This window comes from Microchirus variegatus (genome assembly GCF_963457635.1).
Source record: "Microchirus variegatus genome assembly, chromosome: 2".
In the NCBI taxonomy this organism is placed as follows: Eukaryota; Metazoa; Chordata; class Actinopteri; order Pleuronectiformes; family Soleidae; genus Microchirus; species Microchirus variegatus.
Window position 1 is genome coordinate 39,433,754 of NC_139803.1, and position 20,759 is coordinate 39,454,512.

Sequence of the window (20,759 nt, forward strand, 5' to 3'; positions counted from 1 at the left end):
ATGACATAAAAACATTTAATAAAGAATTAATAAAGAATTCTTTGATTTTAACTCACGAATACCACTCTGACGTTTAATAGTTAGCTTCCTGAAGTTAAATCAGAGATGGTAAAAGTTGATTTTTAGTGTTGGAAATGTTTTTGATTTATCATAAGTATGTAAGCGCACCACTTTTAATGCAGAAATGTTACATATCGTGTCTTTAAATTGCCCCCGTGGGGGACGAATAAAGTGATTTTGAATTGCATTGAATGTGTGGTGGGAGCTGGTGGAGGGATTGTGGGGTGTGGAGGGGTCTGCTACACACATTAGACACCGCAGAGATTTACTACGTCCATGGAATCCTTGTGCAGATGTGGTCCAGTAGGTTCGCGAATGAGATGTGCAGCGCTCTGGACGGAGGGCGCCAGTGTGCATTACCGTGACCTCGTTGGACTTCAGACCTGGCAGTCGCGGGGCACGCGGCGGTTGACAGCGGTGTGTGTGAGTGTGTGTAGATGAGCGTCGGCGAGGGCAGAGGGAAATGAGATTTCAGATGAACCACTGTGTAAGCACGTCCGCTAATGCACTCCGACACACACACACACACTTTTCCACAAGCATTGTGAACCATCTCTGGCTGTGTCGTTCTCCTCAGCTCATTGGTTTTGGCTCAGACGGAGCATAATTGGGTTTTTGCGGGGGAAAATGACAGGCTGTGGCTCCGAGGGTTTGGCTGCGAGGCCAGAGAGCCGGACAGACGGCAGCCTCGTGTGTGTGCGTGTGTGTGTGTGTGCACCCTCAACTGGAGAACACACTTGGGTATCTAGTCAATCGGATGATACAGAACATGTCTATGAGGAAGATGTTGGTGACATGTTGTTGTGGTATTTTTGGGGGTCACAAAATTAATTGCTTGATCTTTTACTTCAGCCTTTACTAAAGATTTATTAATTAATTCATCTTCTACCGCTTTATCCTCCATAAGAGGGTCGCCATTCACTATCACACTCATACCTATGGTCAATTTAGCGTGTCCAGTTCGTCTAATTCCCAAATCTGCATGTTTTAGGACTGCGAGAGGAAACCGAAGATTAAGATTTATTAAATAACTAAAAATGTATATAACAGTTAGGTATTAAACAAATGGCAGTTTAAAAAAAAAAAAATACATATTATGCACAATTTAGTAATTTCCCCCCATATAACACTGCTTTATTTTCATTTGCCAAGCCTTTATACACTGGAGTTTTGGTGTTTATAACAAATAATAATTATACTCTCTTGTAATTTAGCATGAATAAGTTTACTATTTAAACAATTCAAAGCTTCACATTATATCTAGTCAAATCGCATCGCGAGTGACGACATCGCTACAAATACAGTAAGCTACGCTAACATCAATGTTTACGTTAGCATTAGCATTAGCAACTGGATGCTTTCGGCTCAGACGCTGAATCATTGAGGACGTGCTGTTGTGTTGTTGTTGTGTAACTTGTAGTGTTGTTTACACTGCACCTTGCTGGCTTCTTGTTTAAGCGTGACATGGTCCCACGCTTTAGACTTTTTCTGACTTTCACGGGTTGTTTCACTCTCTCCGCCATCGCGCCAGCTGTGCGGTGGTGCGTCCGCTAAAACGGTCCGTGTGGAACAATGACACCTGCGCTGAACAGGCCGCGTAGCGCGCGAGATAGGAATTAAATCGAGTAATCGTTGCAGCCGCTATACACTAAAACTAAAAACTACGAACATTGGTGAACTGATGTTACGTCAGCATGTGAAGCAGGAGAAAATGTGAGGGAGACTATTTAAAAAAAAAAAAGGGTTGGAAGCTTCATGGGAATGAAGTAAGGACAGAATATGGATGTGCGTTCCATAAACACATCGTTAGCGGACAATGTCTGGGATAATCATTACTGTAACTCACAGGCTTTGGAAAGCCTCAGGTACTCTCCTCGCGTTGCCTCCACCCTCCTTTCCTATCCTACTTTCATCCCTTTCCTCTCAACTCGTTTCCTTTTCCCTCTCCTCCTCATCCTTCCTCTCATCTCTATTTCAGCTATATTCGATATTCACATGAATGCTTCACAAAGACAAACTGTCGGGCCAACTCATTCGACCAGGGCAGGACGTTAAGAGAGATCACTCTTTCCATGATCCAAATAACTAATATTAAATGGTACAAATGGCTGTTATTTTAAGTTTTATCTGTGGCTAAGAGATGAGTTTAAGAGAAGTGGATTTAAAATAAAATAAAATAAAATGACCACCCAGCGGTCGTTTACATCCACAGAGCGATGCAGTCTCCAGACTTTGGCCACGTAAATCTACACATTTGTGCCAAATTTGAAAAGATTTACGGGATTCTTCCCGTTTGCAGGATGAGTCTAAACAGGAAGTAACAGTTTACTCGACAGCCACAAGGGGGTGACTTGTTTGGTTGGAAATCAATGGGAAAAATGTGTAGTTTCAGGTCTTGAATGTGAAAATGATGTCAGTTTTGTAAAATACGTTCCCATTTAGAAAAAAAATAGGCCGAAAGTTCCAAAAAGTGACGTGGGTCAAGTCAAATCATGATTTTTCATGTTCCGTTTATGTTGCAGATATATCATGTTCACAAGGTAAAAAAACAAAAACAACGGAATTGTGAGGTCACAGCAACATCAGCGTTTGACATTGGACCACCAAAATCTAATCAATTCATCTCCGAGTCCAAGTGAATGTTTGAAAAAGATTCTCTGAAGTTGTTCTTGACTGATTAGATTCGAAAGACAGGGAAAAAAAAAAACCTCACAACTAGAGAATAATGTTTGACTTTGGACCAATAAAACCTAATCAAGTCATCCAAAGCGAGTCCAAGTGAACATGTGCGCCAAATTTGAAAAAGGATTCCCTCAAGATGTTCTCCCGATATCGCATCGACAAGAACAACCCCCCGAAAACGTGTAACGCCTCTGGTCACGGACATAAAAAAGCCAGAGAGAGAATAATGAATACATGAGAGAACGTTGGTCCTAGCAACACAATATCCAAACACAGACACAAAGCTAATCTCCCCTGGCCGCACACCACTCCTCGCACACCCCTCACTCCCTCGCGGACTTCAGCGAGGGAGTGAGCGCCGAGTGGACGAGATGATGAAAACTCCCGTGTCGCGGTGATTAAGCAAAAACAGAAACAACACAGGCCTTATCACTTCAACATGTCTCCAATATTTTCCGGCACCTGACTAAATATACCCCACAGTCCCTACAGTCCCCCCCCCCCCCCGAGCAACAATTAGCGCAGTCTTCACCACAGTTTGGGTGGTACTGGGATTTGTATATTTTCACGGGTCTGGTTGCCCACGCCGATCAATAAACAACGGCTGATTGTTGTGATTACCCGGGAAGGGTAATGGAATCAAGGAGGACAAATATTTTTTCATTTCAGGCACAACACTGAAAATAGCATAGATTTGGCAGTTTTCCATTGGCTTCTTCCAAAGACCTTCGATAACCGCGAAAACGCGCAAAAGGAGCTGGAAAAAGCTGGAATGATTACGGAAATGCCAGCGCGCAAAAAAAACAGGCAAGGGGAGGAAGCTTAAAATAGAACACAATGCAAAGTAAAAGGACAAACAAGGAATTCCAGGGAGTTCTGCAGGAGAGCGAGGAGGAAGAGGAGGAAGAGGAAGAGGAAGAGGAGGGGGTTTCTTTTAAATCCAAAGACCAGATGAAGCCTGTTTTTTTCCCCCTCCTGTGATTGAAAGAGAAAAGAGCCCAGAGGAGCTGGCACCACACTGACAACAAATAGACGCACAGTTTTTTATTTAAAAAAAGTACCGGGGTCTATTTGATGTCGACGGGGTGGGTTTGTTTTGTCGAGCAGCCCCGGGTGGGGGGAGAAAAAGATCAAAGTGTGAGAAGAGAATATGATGTACGGGGGTTTTGGGAGGAAGAGAAGAGAGAGCGATCAGAGGAAGGACCAGCAAAGCAAACATTTTCACATCAGAGGGAAAACGCAGCAGAAACACCTTTGCATAACAAGCCCAGTGGTCGCACAATGTCAGGAAAACACTTCATCCTGAGGAGGCCCCCGGGTTATTCTTGCACGAGAGCTACGCCCTTTATCTCACAATGCGATTAGAAAACATTAGAGACGCTACACAAGTGGCGTTTCATTTTATCGCCCCCCCAAATCAACAACGTCCGAAATTAAACCTCGAGCCAAGACTTTCATCCCCGAATCAGAACTTCCTGTTCCTTCATCAGCGTCACATGCGAGGAGAAACAACATCACGTTTGCACGTCTATGTTTTTTTTTTTTTTACCTTGAGCCATTCTTCGGCCTGCTCTTTGCTCTGCACGGCCAGCACCAGGGCGTCGGCCCCCTGGTGGACGATCTTCAGCTCGTGCTTCTTCTTCTTGCCGTCTTTGGGGATGTGCGTGATGCTGCAGCCGGACAGCGTCAGCTCCATCTGCGGGGTGTGGTCTTTGGAGGATTTGTAACACTGGGAAGAGGAGGAGGAAGGTTACAGCGGAGGAAAAACGCACCCGACTATTCAGACGTAATATTAACGGACATTTCGCATTGGGATATGTGAGTAAAGCTACCACAATTGAGAGGGGTAAATCGCTCCATCTGTCCTAGGAGCCCTTTACTGGGTCCAGTCAAGTTCCAGGTCCTTTTTACCCAAGGTCAATCTCTGAGAAGCTCTGTTAATAATTACTTTTCCCCTTTACTCTTCATGTAAAACTAATCCTGTCCGAAAAAGGGCTTCAGACTCCCGTAGACCACACTCAGATATGGACACTTATATTGGAAATGCCTGAGCTACTGCCAAAAATGACCACGTGGTCCTTGGTGAACGCCTAAATCTATGCACCCAAACCCAAAAATCAACCAAAATGGTTGTCCTGCCTAAAAGTGAGGCTGCGAAAACTGAAATTATTTTTATCCCGACGCTATCGTACTCTTACATAAACATAAAAAGCATCAGTAGTGGATTAAATTCCTGCCAATAAACGCTCCTGAATGTGAGACACTGGACCTTTATGTGTTATTTTTCAACTAGTTTTCACCCTCATAATGCTAATGCTAATGCTAATGCTATGCTAATGCTAATGCTAATGCTACACTAGCAGAAACCACTTGTTTGCCATTACACAACAGCAGGTGCGCTGTTCTGCCGAGTGTTATTTCTTAGAGCGACACAGAAGAAGTAATATTTGGCAGATTAGCTTCAGCTAGCTACAATATATGGACAAAAATATTTGGATTACACCAACAGGGATTGTAATGACGTATTCAAATACACATACAGTAGTTTCATATGGACTCGATCCGCCTTTTGCAGCTATAACCGCTCAAGATTTTCTATGTGAATTTGCACCCATTCATTCTGTGGAGCATTTATGAGGTCATGCACTGCGGTGTTGGACGAGAAGACCCGGCTCTCGAGTTCTTCCACACCAAACGTTATAATTATGGATTCATACATGAATGCAGACCGTCAGCGTCTCATACCAGCAGTTTGTTATCTTTGATGACGCAGAGGAGTTTGGTCCACTGGCCAAAGCGTTTCTTGCGCAGCAGGAACGCACAGATGCGGGCGTCCTTCACCAGGTCCATGGACGCCTCCTCAGACGGCCACTGGTGATGCATCTTCTGGCCCTTCCCGTCCTCCTCCTCCTCGTCGTACGACTCGTAGGAGCTGCTCATGGCGTCGGAGTCGTAGTCTGGGAGGGTACAGTGGGAGCAGAAATCGGATTTTTACATCGAGAGATTGTAATCCAACAGCACACGAGTGTCAGCAAACGCATCAACTCACTGGAGGTGATGTATTCAGGAGCTTTACCGGGACTTAAGGGAACGGCTTCCTCATAGTAGCCTTCAGGTAGAGAGGAGCTGGGCAGTGGAGGAGGGCCATTGTTGGGAGGCTGTGGAGAGAACAGAAGTGTCCACCGTTTAGTGACTGACTCACATCCTTAAAACACCTCTGCTGGTTTACAGTTATTACAGCTGTTATTAAAGTTTCTTTTCAACGGACATTTAAAACAAAACAAAAAAAAACGATTCACTTCAATGTATAGTAATAACAACTGAAATATTTAAAATATGCACATTGTCCAGCAGTGACCGACTGCTTTGGTTCATTAAAGGTGCCATATGCAAGAATGTGACCAACTACATTCAAATTCAAAATACCGAGGTCTTTTAGGTTTCGTTTTCTGACGTAACTGGCAACCCGTGGTCGCTCGGCAGCTGAGACTCTACTGACTGCAATGATTGGTAGACGGCGGTAGGTGGCGCCACATGCCGAAAAACATGATTTCAAAACATAAACATGATTTGCAGTCTGCAAAATATATTTTTTTAATGCAAATATTTTGTCTGTACTGTTGTTGTTGTTGGTGAGTTCAGTTTGTTATATGAACATTATTCCTGACATAATACATAATGCAACTTTAATTTCCTCCACTCATTTTTCAGAAAATCCTAAAAAAGACCAGCTATGAAATTAATCTTGACCATGAAACATTTGATTTGGAGCAATAATATCGCTAATAATCACCTCCCAGCGACTCTTTTTTGAATTTAATATAATGTCTAGTATGTTTTTATATTGTTAGTTACTGCTTTTTAGACACAGAAATCATGATAAACACAACACAACACCATTCTGAAACAGTGAGCTACACCAATAAAAGGGATGTTGCTTATATATCTTGAGGATTGTGGGTAATAACGTACTCCTCGTTAAAATCACGAGATGGCTTAAGAAAAAAGACCCGAGCAGAAACACCATTTGGAAATTTCATTATTAAAGATTTTACACTTGACCGAGATGGAAAAGTTGCATAAAAATAGCAGAAAATAGCGTTGTTTCACCATCTCGTAGATACAAAATCTTGGCCAATAATCAAGATTGCTGTGCAGAAAATGAATGAGATGAACAGTTAGCGCAGTAAGACCAAGTACCAAACATGAGGCAGTTTTCTCTGGACAAGAACTTGAATCACTGCTATTTCAGATAAGTCAAGTGTTGGTTCACTGTTTGTGCACAGGAAGGTTACAGAAGATGACGCCATCAACAGATTGAGGCGCTCTGCATGGATAATAAATGAAGATTCCTCTGTTAAAGCAATAAAAACAGAGAACGCAGGTAGCGAGATGAATTACGGCAGCGATGAAGGCTCGTTCGGTGAGTCATCAGAGACGCTGACAGACAATCATTCATTTCGCCCATCAGCAATTTGGCCCAAAGTCTGGGTTTGCAAGACAGGACGCAAAGAGACGCACGGTTAAAGAAACCAAATATAACACCGTCAATTCCTCGGGTGTCAGCTCAGATCAGCGGGCAACCACTTAGCGAGACGTTGTCACCTTTGAGCGCATAATGTGCGAGAAGTACGGTGAGAAAGAATGTGTTTGAGGGAGAGAGAGAAAAAAATGTAATTATAAGGTAGTGTGTGACAGTGAAAACAAGCCAGTGGCCAAGTCTCGTGTTGGTTTAAGAAACCTAACCAGAGCTCTTATTGATACTGACTGGAAGTGGATTTAAAAGTGATTCAGTAGGCAAAATAAAGACGCCGAGAAAGACGGTTCATTTGTGACTAAAGGCGCTGCAGAGAGGCATCGGCGTGATTGCGCGATGACTGATTTGGCCTTCAGTGGTTTATGAAGATGTTTTTACGGCGTTGCAGAGCAGAGCTCATGACAGGAACAGGAGAGGATTGGAGGAGAAAATGAGGCCTCCTTTGTTTGGACTTGTCCCGCAAATCCAGTCGTTAGAGCGGGGGATCGACTGCAGCAGCCTGACGTGATCCGTCTTGGCCCGGAGCCGTACCACGAGTTTGTCGGCTCGGAGTAATAACAGAACTGTCACCATGATCTGATCTGAAGAGTCGGCCTCACTGGTTGGAACATCACTAACAGCACTATGGTTCCACACTCAAGATATAAGAACGTCAGCTTTTTGGTCACTGATGTCTTAGAGCGGGTGAATGCTTCTGGGATAAACTAAAAAGTAATTTCCAATCGGGTAATCGTTTGGTCTGTAATGGTAAATTCAGTTTCTCTGTCTCAGAGCTACGTACATTTGCTCATCACCCATACCCAGTACAGAATACCAGGTCCTTTGTGTATAGTGTATTGTATATTGTGTATTGTGTCTAGCCTGCACCTTCCTGCAATACCAGCAGGGCACCAGCTCCCCGATACCTACAGTAGACAAAGAGGTGTGAAAGCACCGTCTAAAGGAAGAGTCTTTGTCTATTGGAGGAATGTTCACTTTGGATTCACTGCTCTGGGTCTTTCTCCAGCAAGGATCACTCCTGTGAAGATTGACCTTTTCCTTGCAAACGAAAATAAAACCTTGTCGGCCGGTATTTCATTCTTCACCAGCAGCAGGGAAATTTCCACAACAGGTCCATAAAATGTCTGAAAACTTTACGAAATCAGTGTTCGTCAAACCTGGAAAAAATGACATTCTCAAACGTTTTCTTTTGTCCACAATCCAAAATGATTCATCGACGATGACATTTAAGAAGCTAAAACAATCTTGTTTTAATCATGAACAAAGCTTCAAACAGATAAATCGGTTAACAAAATAGTTGACCATTACTCGATTAATCAATTAATAGAGTAATTGTTTCAGCTCTACTGAGAACTTATGGTTGGACCAGACCAACACTGGCCAACTGGGTGCCGCAACAGTGGAAAGTCAGTAGCATATTGAATCAGTAGTGGAGGCCAAAAAACAAAAAAGGTCACTCTGATGTCAACTAAGCAAATTACTCTGCACGAATAAAAATGGAAATTGACAAAACCAAGCCAGTGGCTTTGGCTAAAGTCAGACACTGGACATGATGTCGAAGACTACCGCCACCTTCTGATCTGCATATCAAATGAATATGCGTTGAAGGACTCAAGACCTTGTGTTTGACCAAAATCAACCAAATTAGAGGCCATATTTTACCTTGGTTTATTGACTGTTTCACCTCAAGTTTTCTCGGAATGCTTGTGCAAAATGAAATTACAGATAAAATGAAAACAAAAGCTGTTTTGTCTTCTATCATAAGGAAAAAAAACCTAAGGTGTCGCTAAAGTAACCCAACAACGATTGCGTTTTACTCAAGCGTCCGTCAGTGAACCAGCTAACCCTAAAACTGGAGCAGCGACATGGAATTGAGACATCATTTACGATATTGTTTCCATTGTTTGGGGGCTCCCGACTGTGCCATGTCACAACAACAGCTGTGGAAATGGACGATATCTAATGAGCATCTTTGGTTTTGTTGGTCCCCAGGCAGAGGTTGCATTGTTCGGCGTCTGATGTCAAACGGCTGCTCTTCCAAGTGACCGTTTATCAACATGGAAATCAGGATTTTATTTTTTTACGACTAGAATTAACACAACATTGTGTATAAATCATTCCCTCCCCCAGAAGACCAGAGGAGTACAATAAATCAGTGTTTCTTCTGGAGTCTCATTCGAATAAGCCGCCTACATTTACCGGTACCAGACAACCTCAAAGTGCAGAATATGTCGAGCTGTTAAAGACCTTAATGCCACACATTGGCGTCTTCTTGAAAGGCGTTTCACAAGACCGTGGCTAAGCTGCACACATTTTCCTCGGATTGGAAAGCCTCTTTGATGTTATTCCCTGGTGGCGGAGACAAGTTTTCCACTGGTGGGACTGTAATAAACTTTAATAAAATCCTACCGGGCCATTGTTTGACCAACGTTTGACCCAACCAGTGCTGTGGTGAGGTCAGCGTCACAGAAAGTGTGTGTCACAGCAACCCACAACAGTGGTACGGCAGTCATCCTGCCATAATTACACACTGCTGCTGTGATGAAAGGAAACGGTAGAATTTTATTTCAATAAGCATGTCCACGACTCTCCAGAATGCCAAGAATAATCCGTCGGACCAGTCCTTTCCATGAGGATGAACTGTGCACCTCTTGCTGGTTGGGCCTTTTGGGATTTTTTGGGCAGTCTTTCATGGATTAATTCCATGTAGTGTTTTCCGGGGTTGGGTTGGGTTGGGCCATATGACAAAAACGCTAATCCTTAGGGTTAGGGTTAGGGTTAGGCATAATGACTGAGTATGATGCACCTTGTTGAGCCCAGTGAATGAAGCTGTGGAAATTAGGTTTAACTGGTCGATTCATTGATCCATTGTAGAGTTTTTTGAGCGTTTAAGGGGCCTTTGACTCAAGGTCCAGCTATCCATCGGGACCTTGCCAGATGGATAGCTATCGCTGTGTTGGTGAGCTCTTACCTTGGTAAGGATTTTAATTAAATTGAGCATCAAAAGTATTACTTTTCCATCTTATAAGTATTTAAGAACCATGTACTTCCGGTTCATATTATTATTTCAAAACTGTACGTACTTTTGCTGAGGATCTAATAGCTGAAGTACCCTCCAACAGTGAGTGAGTGCTGTACTTTTAAATGATTTCAAACATTTCTCAAATCCATACATTTGTATTTCTTCCCCAAACCTTAACCGAGACCAACACTGGGCCATTCGTTAACATCTGAAACAGTTGTGATCAGATCAAGGACCCCTTCCTACTGCCTTTCCAGCCTTTCAAACTTCACACAACTTCAAACTGCGGAGGGCAGCGTTGCACCTTTCAGAACTAATGATAATCATTATTATAAGACACAATGTACATGATCTTACATTGAAAACACAATGTACATGATCCTTCTGAATCGGTGCACAATGCAAGGATTAGTTTCTGTCTCATTTCAGTCAATGCAGCCGCCCCCCCCCCCCCCCCCCCCCCCCCGTTAATCCTCCCCTTCATCCTTCATCCTGCCTGTTTCTGTCTCTTTCCTCGTCTATAAGTCAAGTGCCGAGCCAGACCTCGAGCAGAAACCTTATCTCGCCTCCTCTGGGGGAAACAGTGGTTCAGTGAACTCATTTCTTGGCAGAGATTCGCTAACCCACTAAAATCCAGCGCCGCCAGCTTTCTCTTCCCTAAACCAAAAAAAAAAGAAAAAAAGAATCCCCTTGAGAGGAAGACAGACAGAAAGAAAGAAAAGGCAGAGAAGTGAAAAAAGAACAAAAGCGTTCAGCCTCAAACAATGGGGCGCAATATCAGGTTCGAGGAAGCGCGAGTTCAACTCGACGCGTTTTTGTTGACGGAGGGAGATTGTTGACATGAAGTCTCAAAAGCTTCGTATCTCACATCACGACGACTTCCTTCAGGAAACCTTTTTTGCGCAACAATAATACCATTAATAACCTTTACACAAACTGATTGTTTGGCGAGTGCAGCCGAATACATTTGCACTCCAGAGAATGTGATCCCACTGCTCTGCTATGGGAGAGTGTGTTTTCATGCACACACACATACATAGACATTCAGTTCATGCTGATATTTACTGTACTTTTGCTTCCTTTCTCCAGAACAACAGCTGGGCCTTATCACACAAGTGATCTGCAGATAAATAACAGTGTGGCTCTAAAATCAAATTGAAGTTCACCGACGTGAAAAAGTGCATACCGCCTCTTTGTTGACCGGAAAAACATGTGTGCATGGTGCAATTAACTGGATAGAAGGACGCCAAATTGTGGAACCCACTCCCTTTATTACCCGCAGACATATCTTCTTATCAAAGTTATTAAACGTGTTGTAAGCAATGTTATTTTGGTTCATTTTTGGCTAATTTACCGTACTAATTAGCATCCCCCGCCCCCCCATGCCTAAAGGACCGCCTCTTTGTGGAGTTTTGGCTCCAAATTGGTTAAACCCATGTCTCTGAGCAAACAGAATTAGGGAGTAGATCAGGAAATAGGAATTGAAAGTTGCGATATTGAACACAAAAAGGTTTTGCAGAGGCATAACAAGCAGAAATTTGGAGTTATTAATCACATATTTGGGAAGAAGTGAGGAAAAACCTACCCCAAAATGAAAAAAATACAACATCATCTATAATATATCCATACTTTATGGAACTGCTAATCCACTTACATTACATTTAAAGGGAGTTTTCATGTCCCACCACGGTTCAAACTGCCGTTCCTCCCTCACAGTAACTAAAGAGAACACTGCTGCAACCATAAGTGGAGCATCACACACAGGTCATGTGCATGGATGCAGATCAGAATGTCAGAATTCCACAGTCATAATGTGTAATTAGGTGGTGGTAAAGGAGTCCTGACCTTGGTTTGGATACTTGGGAGTGGGAGGATTTGTCTGCTGCTGCTGCTGCTGCTGCTGCTGCTGTGGCCCTGGCCTGAAACTCACATCCAAACATTTATGCTAAGTATCCATTTCTGCGTCTCAGCGTAGGAGGACCTGGACCGGACCTGACAAAAAAAATATGTTTCTGCCACAGTGCCCAGTGCAACGCTGGAATGGATAAACGGAGTGGACACAGGAAAGCCACTCCCTAAAGAAAGGATATGGAAAGAGGAAAAAACTGCATTTCCCATGATTCTTGGCAAACAACCAAGGGTAAACTCCATGTTTCCAGCTATTACCAATCGTTCGCATTTGACTCATTGACTCAGATGGAGACTTTGAAGTTATTCGACGTTATTTTGGGGAATGAATGGACTGAAGAAAAGGTCATGTTAATATTTACATAGATGCTGGTAGGTTCATGCTCGTTTACTCTCAGATTCTGGGTCAAATTTGGGAGGACTTTTCCAACTCTGGGTCAGTTGTTCTTGTCAAGTAAACCCTTGTGCCAACATCTCTGACTGTTACATTGCTCTCTCAATCCTAGTACATCTTGTATCCCACAACACTCTCTCTGATCGTGAAGTTAGGCCATTTGTGCCAAAAGTGGCATTAAAAGGTAAAACAAGTAAAACTGCAAATACTGCGACTACCAGTTGCTGTCAATAGCCTTGCATTTCCACAGCAACACATAATATACACAACTTTACCCTTCGGAAGAAAATTACTGTGTCAAAAAAACCTGGGCATCAAGCACGTACTTCTCTTTGACCAGACCTTCAGTTCCTTCACAGAGAGGATTATGGGTGAAATGTTATTGCAAGCTTTGCTTAAACCATTATTTATTTAGCGGAGGGTTTTTGTTAAGGCCCTATGTTCTTTTCCAGCACCGCCCTGCTTCACAGTTACACACATTCACATCTGGGAGCCGCACAGTACAACCACAGTATTCTCCCCTGCTGGCGTCTGGTCAACGTGCGCTAGAGGTTAAGTGCCTTGCTGAAGGTCACATGGATGGTAGTCATTTAAGGGAAGGAGGCAGGGTGGTGGTGGTGGTGAGGGGGGGAGGGGGGTGTTTCTCCTCTAGCTTTCCTGGTCCTGGCCATTTCGCCTCATTTCCGAGCTACTGCGACCCATATTTGCTCAAGCACATGTGTTTTCAGTCCCGTCTCTTGTCAGATAAATCAAGGACTGAGCAAATGTTTGAGCGCACTCGCAGCGGCGGCTACATCAGCACAGCGAGGCACATTCGAAGGTTTATCAAGCAGCATGCGAGGGCGTGATCCTTGTCAGAGCTTCGGTAATACCGAAAAAAAGGCAACGCGAGGTCAGACGGGACCAAATGTGGACAGATATCCATGCAGACGCACAAACCTCCCCACCCCTCCTACAATCACATTCTTTGAAGCTCACGCATGAGGACAAGCCGAAGCATTAAGTTAAAAATTGAAGCCAGATTGAAGGAGAAGATGAAAGCGCAGAGAGCAAAACGAGGCTTTGACGCAAGTTACCCATCAGCCTCCGGGCTGACCTTGAACGTACCCTGCCATTGTCACAAGACGACCTTGGGAGAACTAGCTTCTAGAAGACTTGAATCACTGTGGACAACTGTGCCACGTTTGAGAAATTCCCTCAAGGATATCCTGAAAATAAATGAATGACAGCCTCATCGAAAATCAGGGTTGACGTTAAATTCGTGGACTTCTCCAAAGACATCAAATTCAAGGACTGAATGTGCCGACACAGCTTAAGATGAGAGGGCAACGTCGCCCGTGATGGCGTCCACTTTTATGGATTCGCAGCACGCTCCGCATCTGGACAAGCGATCGTCCTTGGGATTCCTGGACAAGTCCGTCATTTTCTTTGGTCAGACGGAGATCTTGGAATTTTCACTTCCCATTTGCTTAACGTCAACTCGCTCACTGTTCCGCACGGAATCTCATGTCAACGACAGAGCGAGAGAGACCGTTTTTGGCGTTTAGGCCTCGTCTACGTACATGTACAAGCAACGCAGGGCATGAAACAGTAGGTGGCGTCGCGACAAACAAGGGAGACCTATACCAAAATATCAACTTAACTTCTTTCGAACACAAAAACCAAGCACTTTCAATGACCTATGTCTATTTAGGGTGATTTTCAAGGGCCTTGAAAGTGTATTTTCACATCCATAAACCGTGGGAAGAAAACGTTGGCTGATTCTGTTTAGTTTAAATTTTGTTTAATACAACAAAAGAAAACACTCGATGAGTACCGAATGCCAAAAGCCTTTAACCTTACACTTTCAATTTACGTCCGGTGACATTTCTAAGTGTCAGAACACGCTTGTGTGTATAAATACATGAGTAATCACTCGGAATATTGTGATAACAAACCGCAGCACCTCATTATGTTGGCGGCGGCGGCGGCGGTGGCAGCTCTCCACCGGCATCGCTGAAAGCCTCATTGTTTTCGGGGGGGAGGAAATGAACGCGGATGTCAGCCGATTAGCCAACACGTACTCGACAGTTGCATACATAACAGTCCTCTTTCATGCCTCGCTGACTGTTTGTACGAGACGGAACAAGAAGACAAAAGACAAAGCGAGAGTGTGATACTGTGCAGGATTCGAGACCCCGAGCCAAGATCCTCAAGATCCTGCCAAACTCCGCGATACACATCGAGGTTGTTCCACCTCTGTGTTTATACACGAACCGCCCATGCTAGTGTTACCCTCCGACAAAACAAACCCTTTTCTTCGCAACTTCCCTTTCACCGCTTTCTCTTTCGGTCGAGTGTGTATTTTTGCAGGACAGGTGCACTCGGGGCCGAGGTTGCTGCCCGTAAGAGGCCCTCGGCGGTGCCAGCGTACACAGCCGAAAACTGGTGAGTGAGATTGGGCCGGGAGTTTCCTGCGTTTCTCTCACTTCACAATGAGGTGGAAATGTGGGTCAGGGGCAAGAGGAAGATGGTGGTCCATGGTTTTGGAGGGGGGGGGGGGAACGGGAGCATTGGTCCTGTTTGCCCTGTGAAATAGGTCTAGATCTGGATTGGAACCCGTGTGCTGTAGGACATTGAACGCAGGGGTCTCAAACGCAAATGACCTGGGGGCCACAGAGTGTCTCGTTTGGCCAAAAAAGTCTCATAATTTCAAAATAAAAGTGTCTGTTTTAATATGGAGCGATAAATAGTCAATATAAACGTATTTATTATGATGCAAAATGAATCAATTAATTCAAATTGACCTAATTATAACCTGATATTAAGTGGTGGGCCCAGGATATTTAACATATTCACTCAAACAGACATTATATCTTGTTGTAAAGTTTTTATAAACCATACAATCTGAGGAACTAACACAGTTTTTAATTCAGAAGCAGTTACCCAAATACGTGCCAAGTTAAAAAAAATACGCTTTCTTTTGCGTTTCTCAACCGCAATTCCAACATTTCCACCAACACTTTTCGATTAAATAAAGTAGCACCGTGTCATATAACCTGTCCAATGTGTTAAATGTTGCCTTTGGCTCAGACGGGACATCCAACATAATGGGTCAGACGTTTTCCCAGACCTCTTCCGTTCGTTTCAGCTGAACGTCCAGACGACGGGAACTTATTTCCCACCGATATTCACACAATTACAGCTAAACTGGTGCCAGAATAACACTCTCTTGTTTTACTGCTCGAGCGGCGGGTTGCGAAACCGGATACTTTAGCATGATGTTGCTTGATTTGTAGTAAAAAAAAAAAAAAGAAAAAAAAGATGTTTCAGTGAGACTTGAGATTAAGCAGAAAGACACAATATGGAGCAATTTAAGTGAGCGATTGTATGACATTTTTCCAATTTAGTCAATTTTGAAGTGATTGACCCATGAACCCATTGGTTTGTAGCCAGGCCAGGACCTTCCAGCTGTACTATGATGCCTACATACTACAAGTATAATCTCACATGAACGTGATGTCGACTATTATTGGAAAAACAGCTGAAATAGCTTAAACAATGTGTTGCAATGGTGATTGCACAGTGGACTGGGTTTACATAAGTGCTCTATAAGCCTTGTTTACGCTTTTGTACCATGACCGAAGGGTTTTCTTGGAATAATGGCTCCATTTATTACGTTACTAATCTGTGAAACTATGAATGTACCTCTAATTAACCAAGCTACATCGTCATCGTCTTGAATAAAGGATTAATTGAGTATTTCCAATTTAAGGCGGGGCAAAAAGGCGTCAATCTGTCACCAGAAAGAATGCGTCATCACTCTGTCCGTCGTGGTTTACAGGTTAAACTGCATTAGCTCTTTATACCAGACGGCAGAAATAGATTACATTTTCCCTCAGTGTGTTATTAAGTCACTTTGTTCACTTAATATGTCAAGAGAGAGAAGAAGAAGAAGAAAAAAAATCCTGGCGTTGTAAAAAGCCTTCGAAAGCACTTTAGTGAGGAGGGGGGGGGGGGGAGTTGTGAAATAGGTTTTCCATCCATGCTCCAGTTTCTCAGCGGGGACTTTTTTTCCAGAGTGTCAGGGTTTAGCAAGTCGGGACGAAGCGGTTCTGGCGCTCGGGATTAAACCATGTGTCACTTAGCCGTGTAGCTAAGACTTAATTAATTAATCTCCAGTTTGCCACTTGTTTGCAGTGAGATCCGTCAAAAACCCGCCTCCCCTTTTCCCCTATCTCAACTCAATGACACAACATCGCTGATGTCACCAAAAGCTTTGCTGTGGTTGACCAAAACCGCCGAGTAGGGGAAGCCCACTGAGGCATTAAGTCAAATATGAAAACAGATTCATCAGCACCAGAATGGAAACCAAACCTCGACAGAAACGACCGAAAAAAAACCGTCTTCGATTCGGAAGACGTACAAAGACGGGACTGGATCAAACTGAAGTTTGTGTGATTGCGAGCCAACTCGCATGCAACGCCCGTAGATTGACACAGCAACTGTGACACATTTACTCGCTTGCAATGTGTTTCCCCTTTGGGCTCGAAAACATTTGGTTTGGCAAAATCCATCAGCGCTACATGTATCCCAGACACAAGGCTGCTGGTCTTCGGCCACCAACATTGCAGCGATTAGGAGACGATGGCGGAGATCCTTCCCCCCCACCCCCAACTCGCAGTGACACCTAACAACATAGACTTAGTGTGCATTTAGTAAACCATTTTCTGTACACAAAGCTTTGGGCTGAGATGTATGTTTATCTTTGAAAGTGCTCAGGGAGGATGGGGGGGTTGGGGGGGGACGGGGGGTTTGTCCGATTCAAAATTAATTCCAAATGGGACCCAGACTGGAAAGGACTTACTGCATCACATGAACACATTCCCTACCCCGTCTGTGCTCCAAGTAGACTCTCAGTGTAACAAATATGTCACCGAGTGTGGATTTTTTTAACGCTCGCAGATGAAACGCAAAGGCCAGGCGGTTTTTGTTTGACGGGCTAGAGAGCCCTGAAAAGTCTGTTATGAAGGAGGTGGGGTGTGGGGGGGTGTGGGGTGTGGGGGTGTGGGGTTGGGGGGGTGTCACCGCTCTCCAACATCAACACAGATGGAAACCATTTGTGTCTCAACAAGAGGACTGGTCCGTACGCAGCGCGAGCAAAAGCCACAGCGGAGCCTCGCACGGTTCCTTAGGATGCAAATGATGATGTGACTGGATTCCTGACTGAGATACAGCTGGGTTTTTTTGGGGGTTTTTTTTGCCAAACACTTGCATGTCATTGCCTCCCCCCTCAGATGTGAGCGTTCGCTGCCTTTATCTGGTTTGCATCACTGCAAATTTAATATCCTTGGGGGTTTTTTTTTACAGTACAAGATCCAAGGTTTGTTGCCTGTTAATCCTGATCAATATATTAAAGGGGACATATGATGCAAAATCAACGTTTTAATCATTTAAAATACTTATATTTGGGACTCTGGAGGTGCTATGAGTATGCAAAGTGTGAAAAGTGTTCATGTTTTTGTGGTCCACCTCAGTACAGGAGATAAAATACGCAAATGTTGACTTCCGCACTCTTTGCTACGTCACAATGAGACATTCCTGGTATTGTTGTCTCGCGAGAGTGCAGACGAGGGCAATAGATTCCGGAAGAGCGGAAGTCGGCGAAGTGTTCTATTCTTGGCTGCACAGTTGCAGCACAGAGTTCTACACAAACTTCCAGCCTCAGAGGATTAACATTTTATATATGACGGCAATGTGCCGGCTAGAGTCGGCAAATGATGGCTTTTCCAAATGCTAACTGCCGTTAGCTGCCCGGAGCCTCGTGACACTGACGTAGTTTCCTGTGTCTCATTTGCATATTTAAAAAGACAGGCACTCAAAAGCGAGCGTTCTGAACAGGGCTGTTTTGGCAGGGTATTTTGACCAAAGCAAACACAGACATGTTCATTAGGACACCAGGGAGCTAGGTTAGCTTGTAGAAAAAGGGTATAATACATCTTCTTTAAAAAAGAACTGACTTAAACTTTATAATTGCCCAAATGTCCTAACAAAATGTGGACTCCTTTAGCAATGCAAGGATCCAACTAGTGGTGGTTCCAACTAAAGGCAAGGCATGTGTAAATAAAAAAAACCTGCTGTAGGATAGATCATAAAAGAACTATTGGGTAAAAGTTGTCTAAAGTACACAATACCAGTTCATTTTAACACCACCACCAGAATAACAGTGTGGAGAGAAAAGTCAAAATTGTGGTTCCACTTTCCCAAAAAAAAAAATCAAACCCCCACTGCAATATCCATGGCCAGAAATGCAAATCTGACCAAGACACAACACAAGCGAACCCAACAACAAACACAACATACATGCACTCAAGACCTCAATACAAACTCTACATTTGTATTTTTAAAAAGGACAATAACAAATACTTTTGGCTCAAAGGGATTCATGGATTTGCAACTTGGGGCGAGTTCTCCTTGTGTCCTCCGATATATACACATATGTATATATATATATATATATAAATATATATACATATATACACATATGTATATATATATATATATATATATATATACACACATACACATATATACACATATGTACATATATATATATACACATACATATATACACATATGTATATATATATATATATATACACATATGTACATATATATATACACATACATATATACACATATGTATAAATATATATATATATATATATATATATACATATACATATATATACACACATATGTATATATAAACATACATATACATATATATACATATACATACATATATACACATATACATACATATATACGCATATACATACATATATTCATATATATACGCATACATATACACACATATATACATATATACATATACACATACACATATATATACATACACATATATATACATACACATATATATATATATACACATATACATATATTCATACAAAACATTTACCGTTTGTTCGCACAAACGAAAGCTGAATTAAGGATGTGAAAAAGTTTAAAACTTTGCAAAGTAACCTCTCAAAGGTTAACGTCTACAAAGCTGATTCTACCACATGAGAAAATACGAGCTTCAGTACATTATTTACCGTGCGTCACCGTGTTCATTTCCTTGTTTTTGTTTTCGTGACAGCATGACATACGGACACGGCAGAGAGAGAGAAGTCTTGTAACAAAATTCCCGTGACTAATCACTTCTGGAAGGATGCTCGCCCGGGGTTTATGTGTTCAGCGAAAGCGTCTCCGTTCGTCATCTGGAGCTTAATCCCAATTCCATTTTTCTTTTTAAATGCAGCTTAATGGAAACGCACATCATTTACATTAACTTTTTCTTTGTTGATACGACTTGACGGCAGGATGGAACGCGTTCACATGGCTGAGACGCCGAGCTTGCCGATGAGTTCGACTGCCAAAGATAAAAGAGCAATGCGAGCGTCGCGTAAATCTCGGATAAGAAAACTCACGACAGAGAGAGAAGGAGAGAGAGCGAGCGAAGTCTTTCAAGACCCGACTTGGATTTGTCACATTTCGAGGACATTAGGATCTAATTAGAGCCAGATCTTGTTTTACTGAGCGTGAAAGCACATGGACACGCCAGCGCGTGGCAGATCACACGTCTTTCTCACATATTTACGAGGTGACGGGTGCAGAGAAGATCAAAATGAAAACATCCTGTCTTTTCAAAATAAAGGCACAAAGGCCAACATTACTACTGATTAGAGTCAATGTCAATGTTTTATTGGCCCAAATTAAAGTTGTTTTTCACTTCATCTAATTACGTTGAAAAATGCTAACAATATGTATTTGTCAGTTGTCATCTTTTGGGCCATAAAATCTCAATAAATATAGATTGGTGTGATCCGAACCTTGAAATTACGATGTTCTCAAATGTCTCTTTTTGCCCACTAACAAAAATTATATTATGATTTAACTAGTGCTGGGCACGTTAGCACGCTAACGGGGTCCGTGACGCGCTTCCATGACGACTGACCGGTAACAGACGCGCGTGACGCCATGTTGACATGCCGCGGCACAGTTTACCAGTTAGCGTTAGCTCCTTTAGCGCTGTTAGCGCGCCTACAGTCAAACTGGAGCGGTGTGTTTATGAAACGAAAAGAGCAGAGCTACAAATAACCAGTGTACCT

At 43.0% G+C, this 20,759-nt stretch overlaps 1 protein-coding gene across 2 annotated transcripts in view; it reads right to left on the minus strand.

Moving 5' to 3' along the window:
- The window catches only part of afap1 (actin filament associated protein 1), a 56,624-nt gene that overhangs the window by 14,786 nt on the left and 21,079 nt on the right, over positions 1-20,759 (minus strand). Inside the window, exons 4-6 of one of the 2 annotated variants that reach the window (XM_083903302.1) lie at positions 5,819-5,900; positions 5,488-5,699; positions 4,292-4,471 (exon numbers count right to left, since the gene is read on the minus strand). In XM_083903302.1, the coding sequence (XP_083759428.1) occupies positions 4,292-4,471; positions 5,488-5,699; positions 5,819-5,900 (474 nt within the window). Of the gene's footprint in view, positions 1-4,291; positions 4,472-5,487; positions 5,700-5,791; positions 5,901-20,759 lie in introns of both variants that reach the window. The other variant, XM_083903301.1, reaches the window with a different exon arrangement.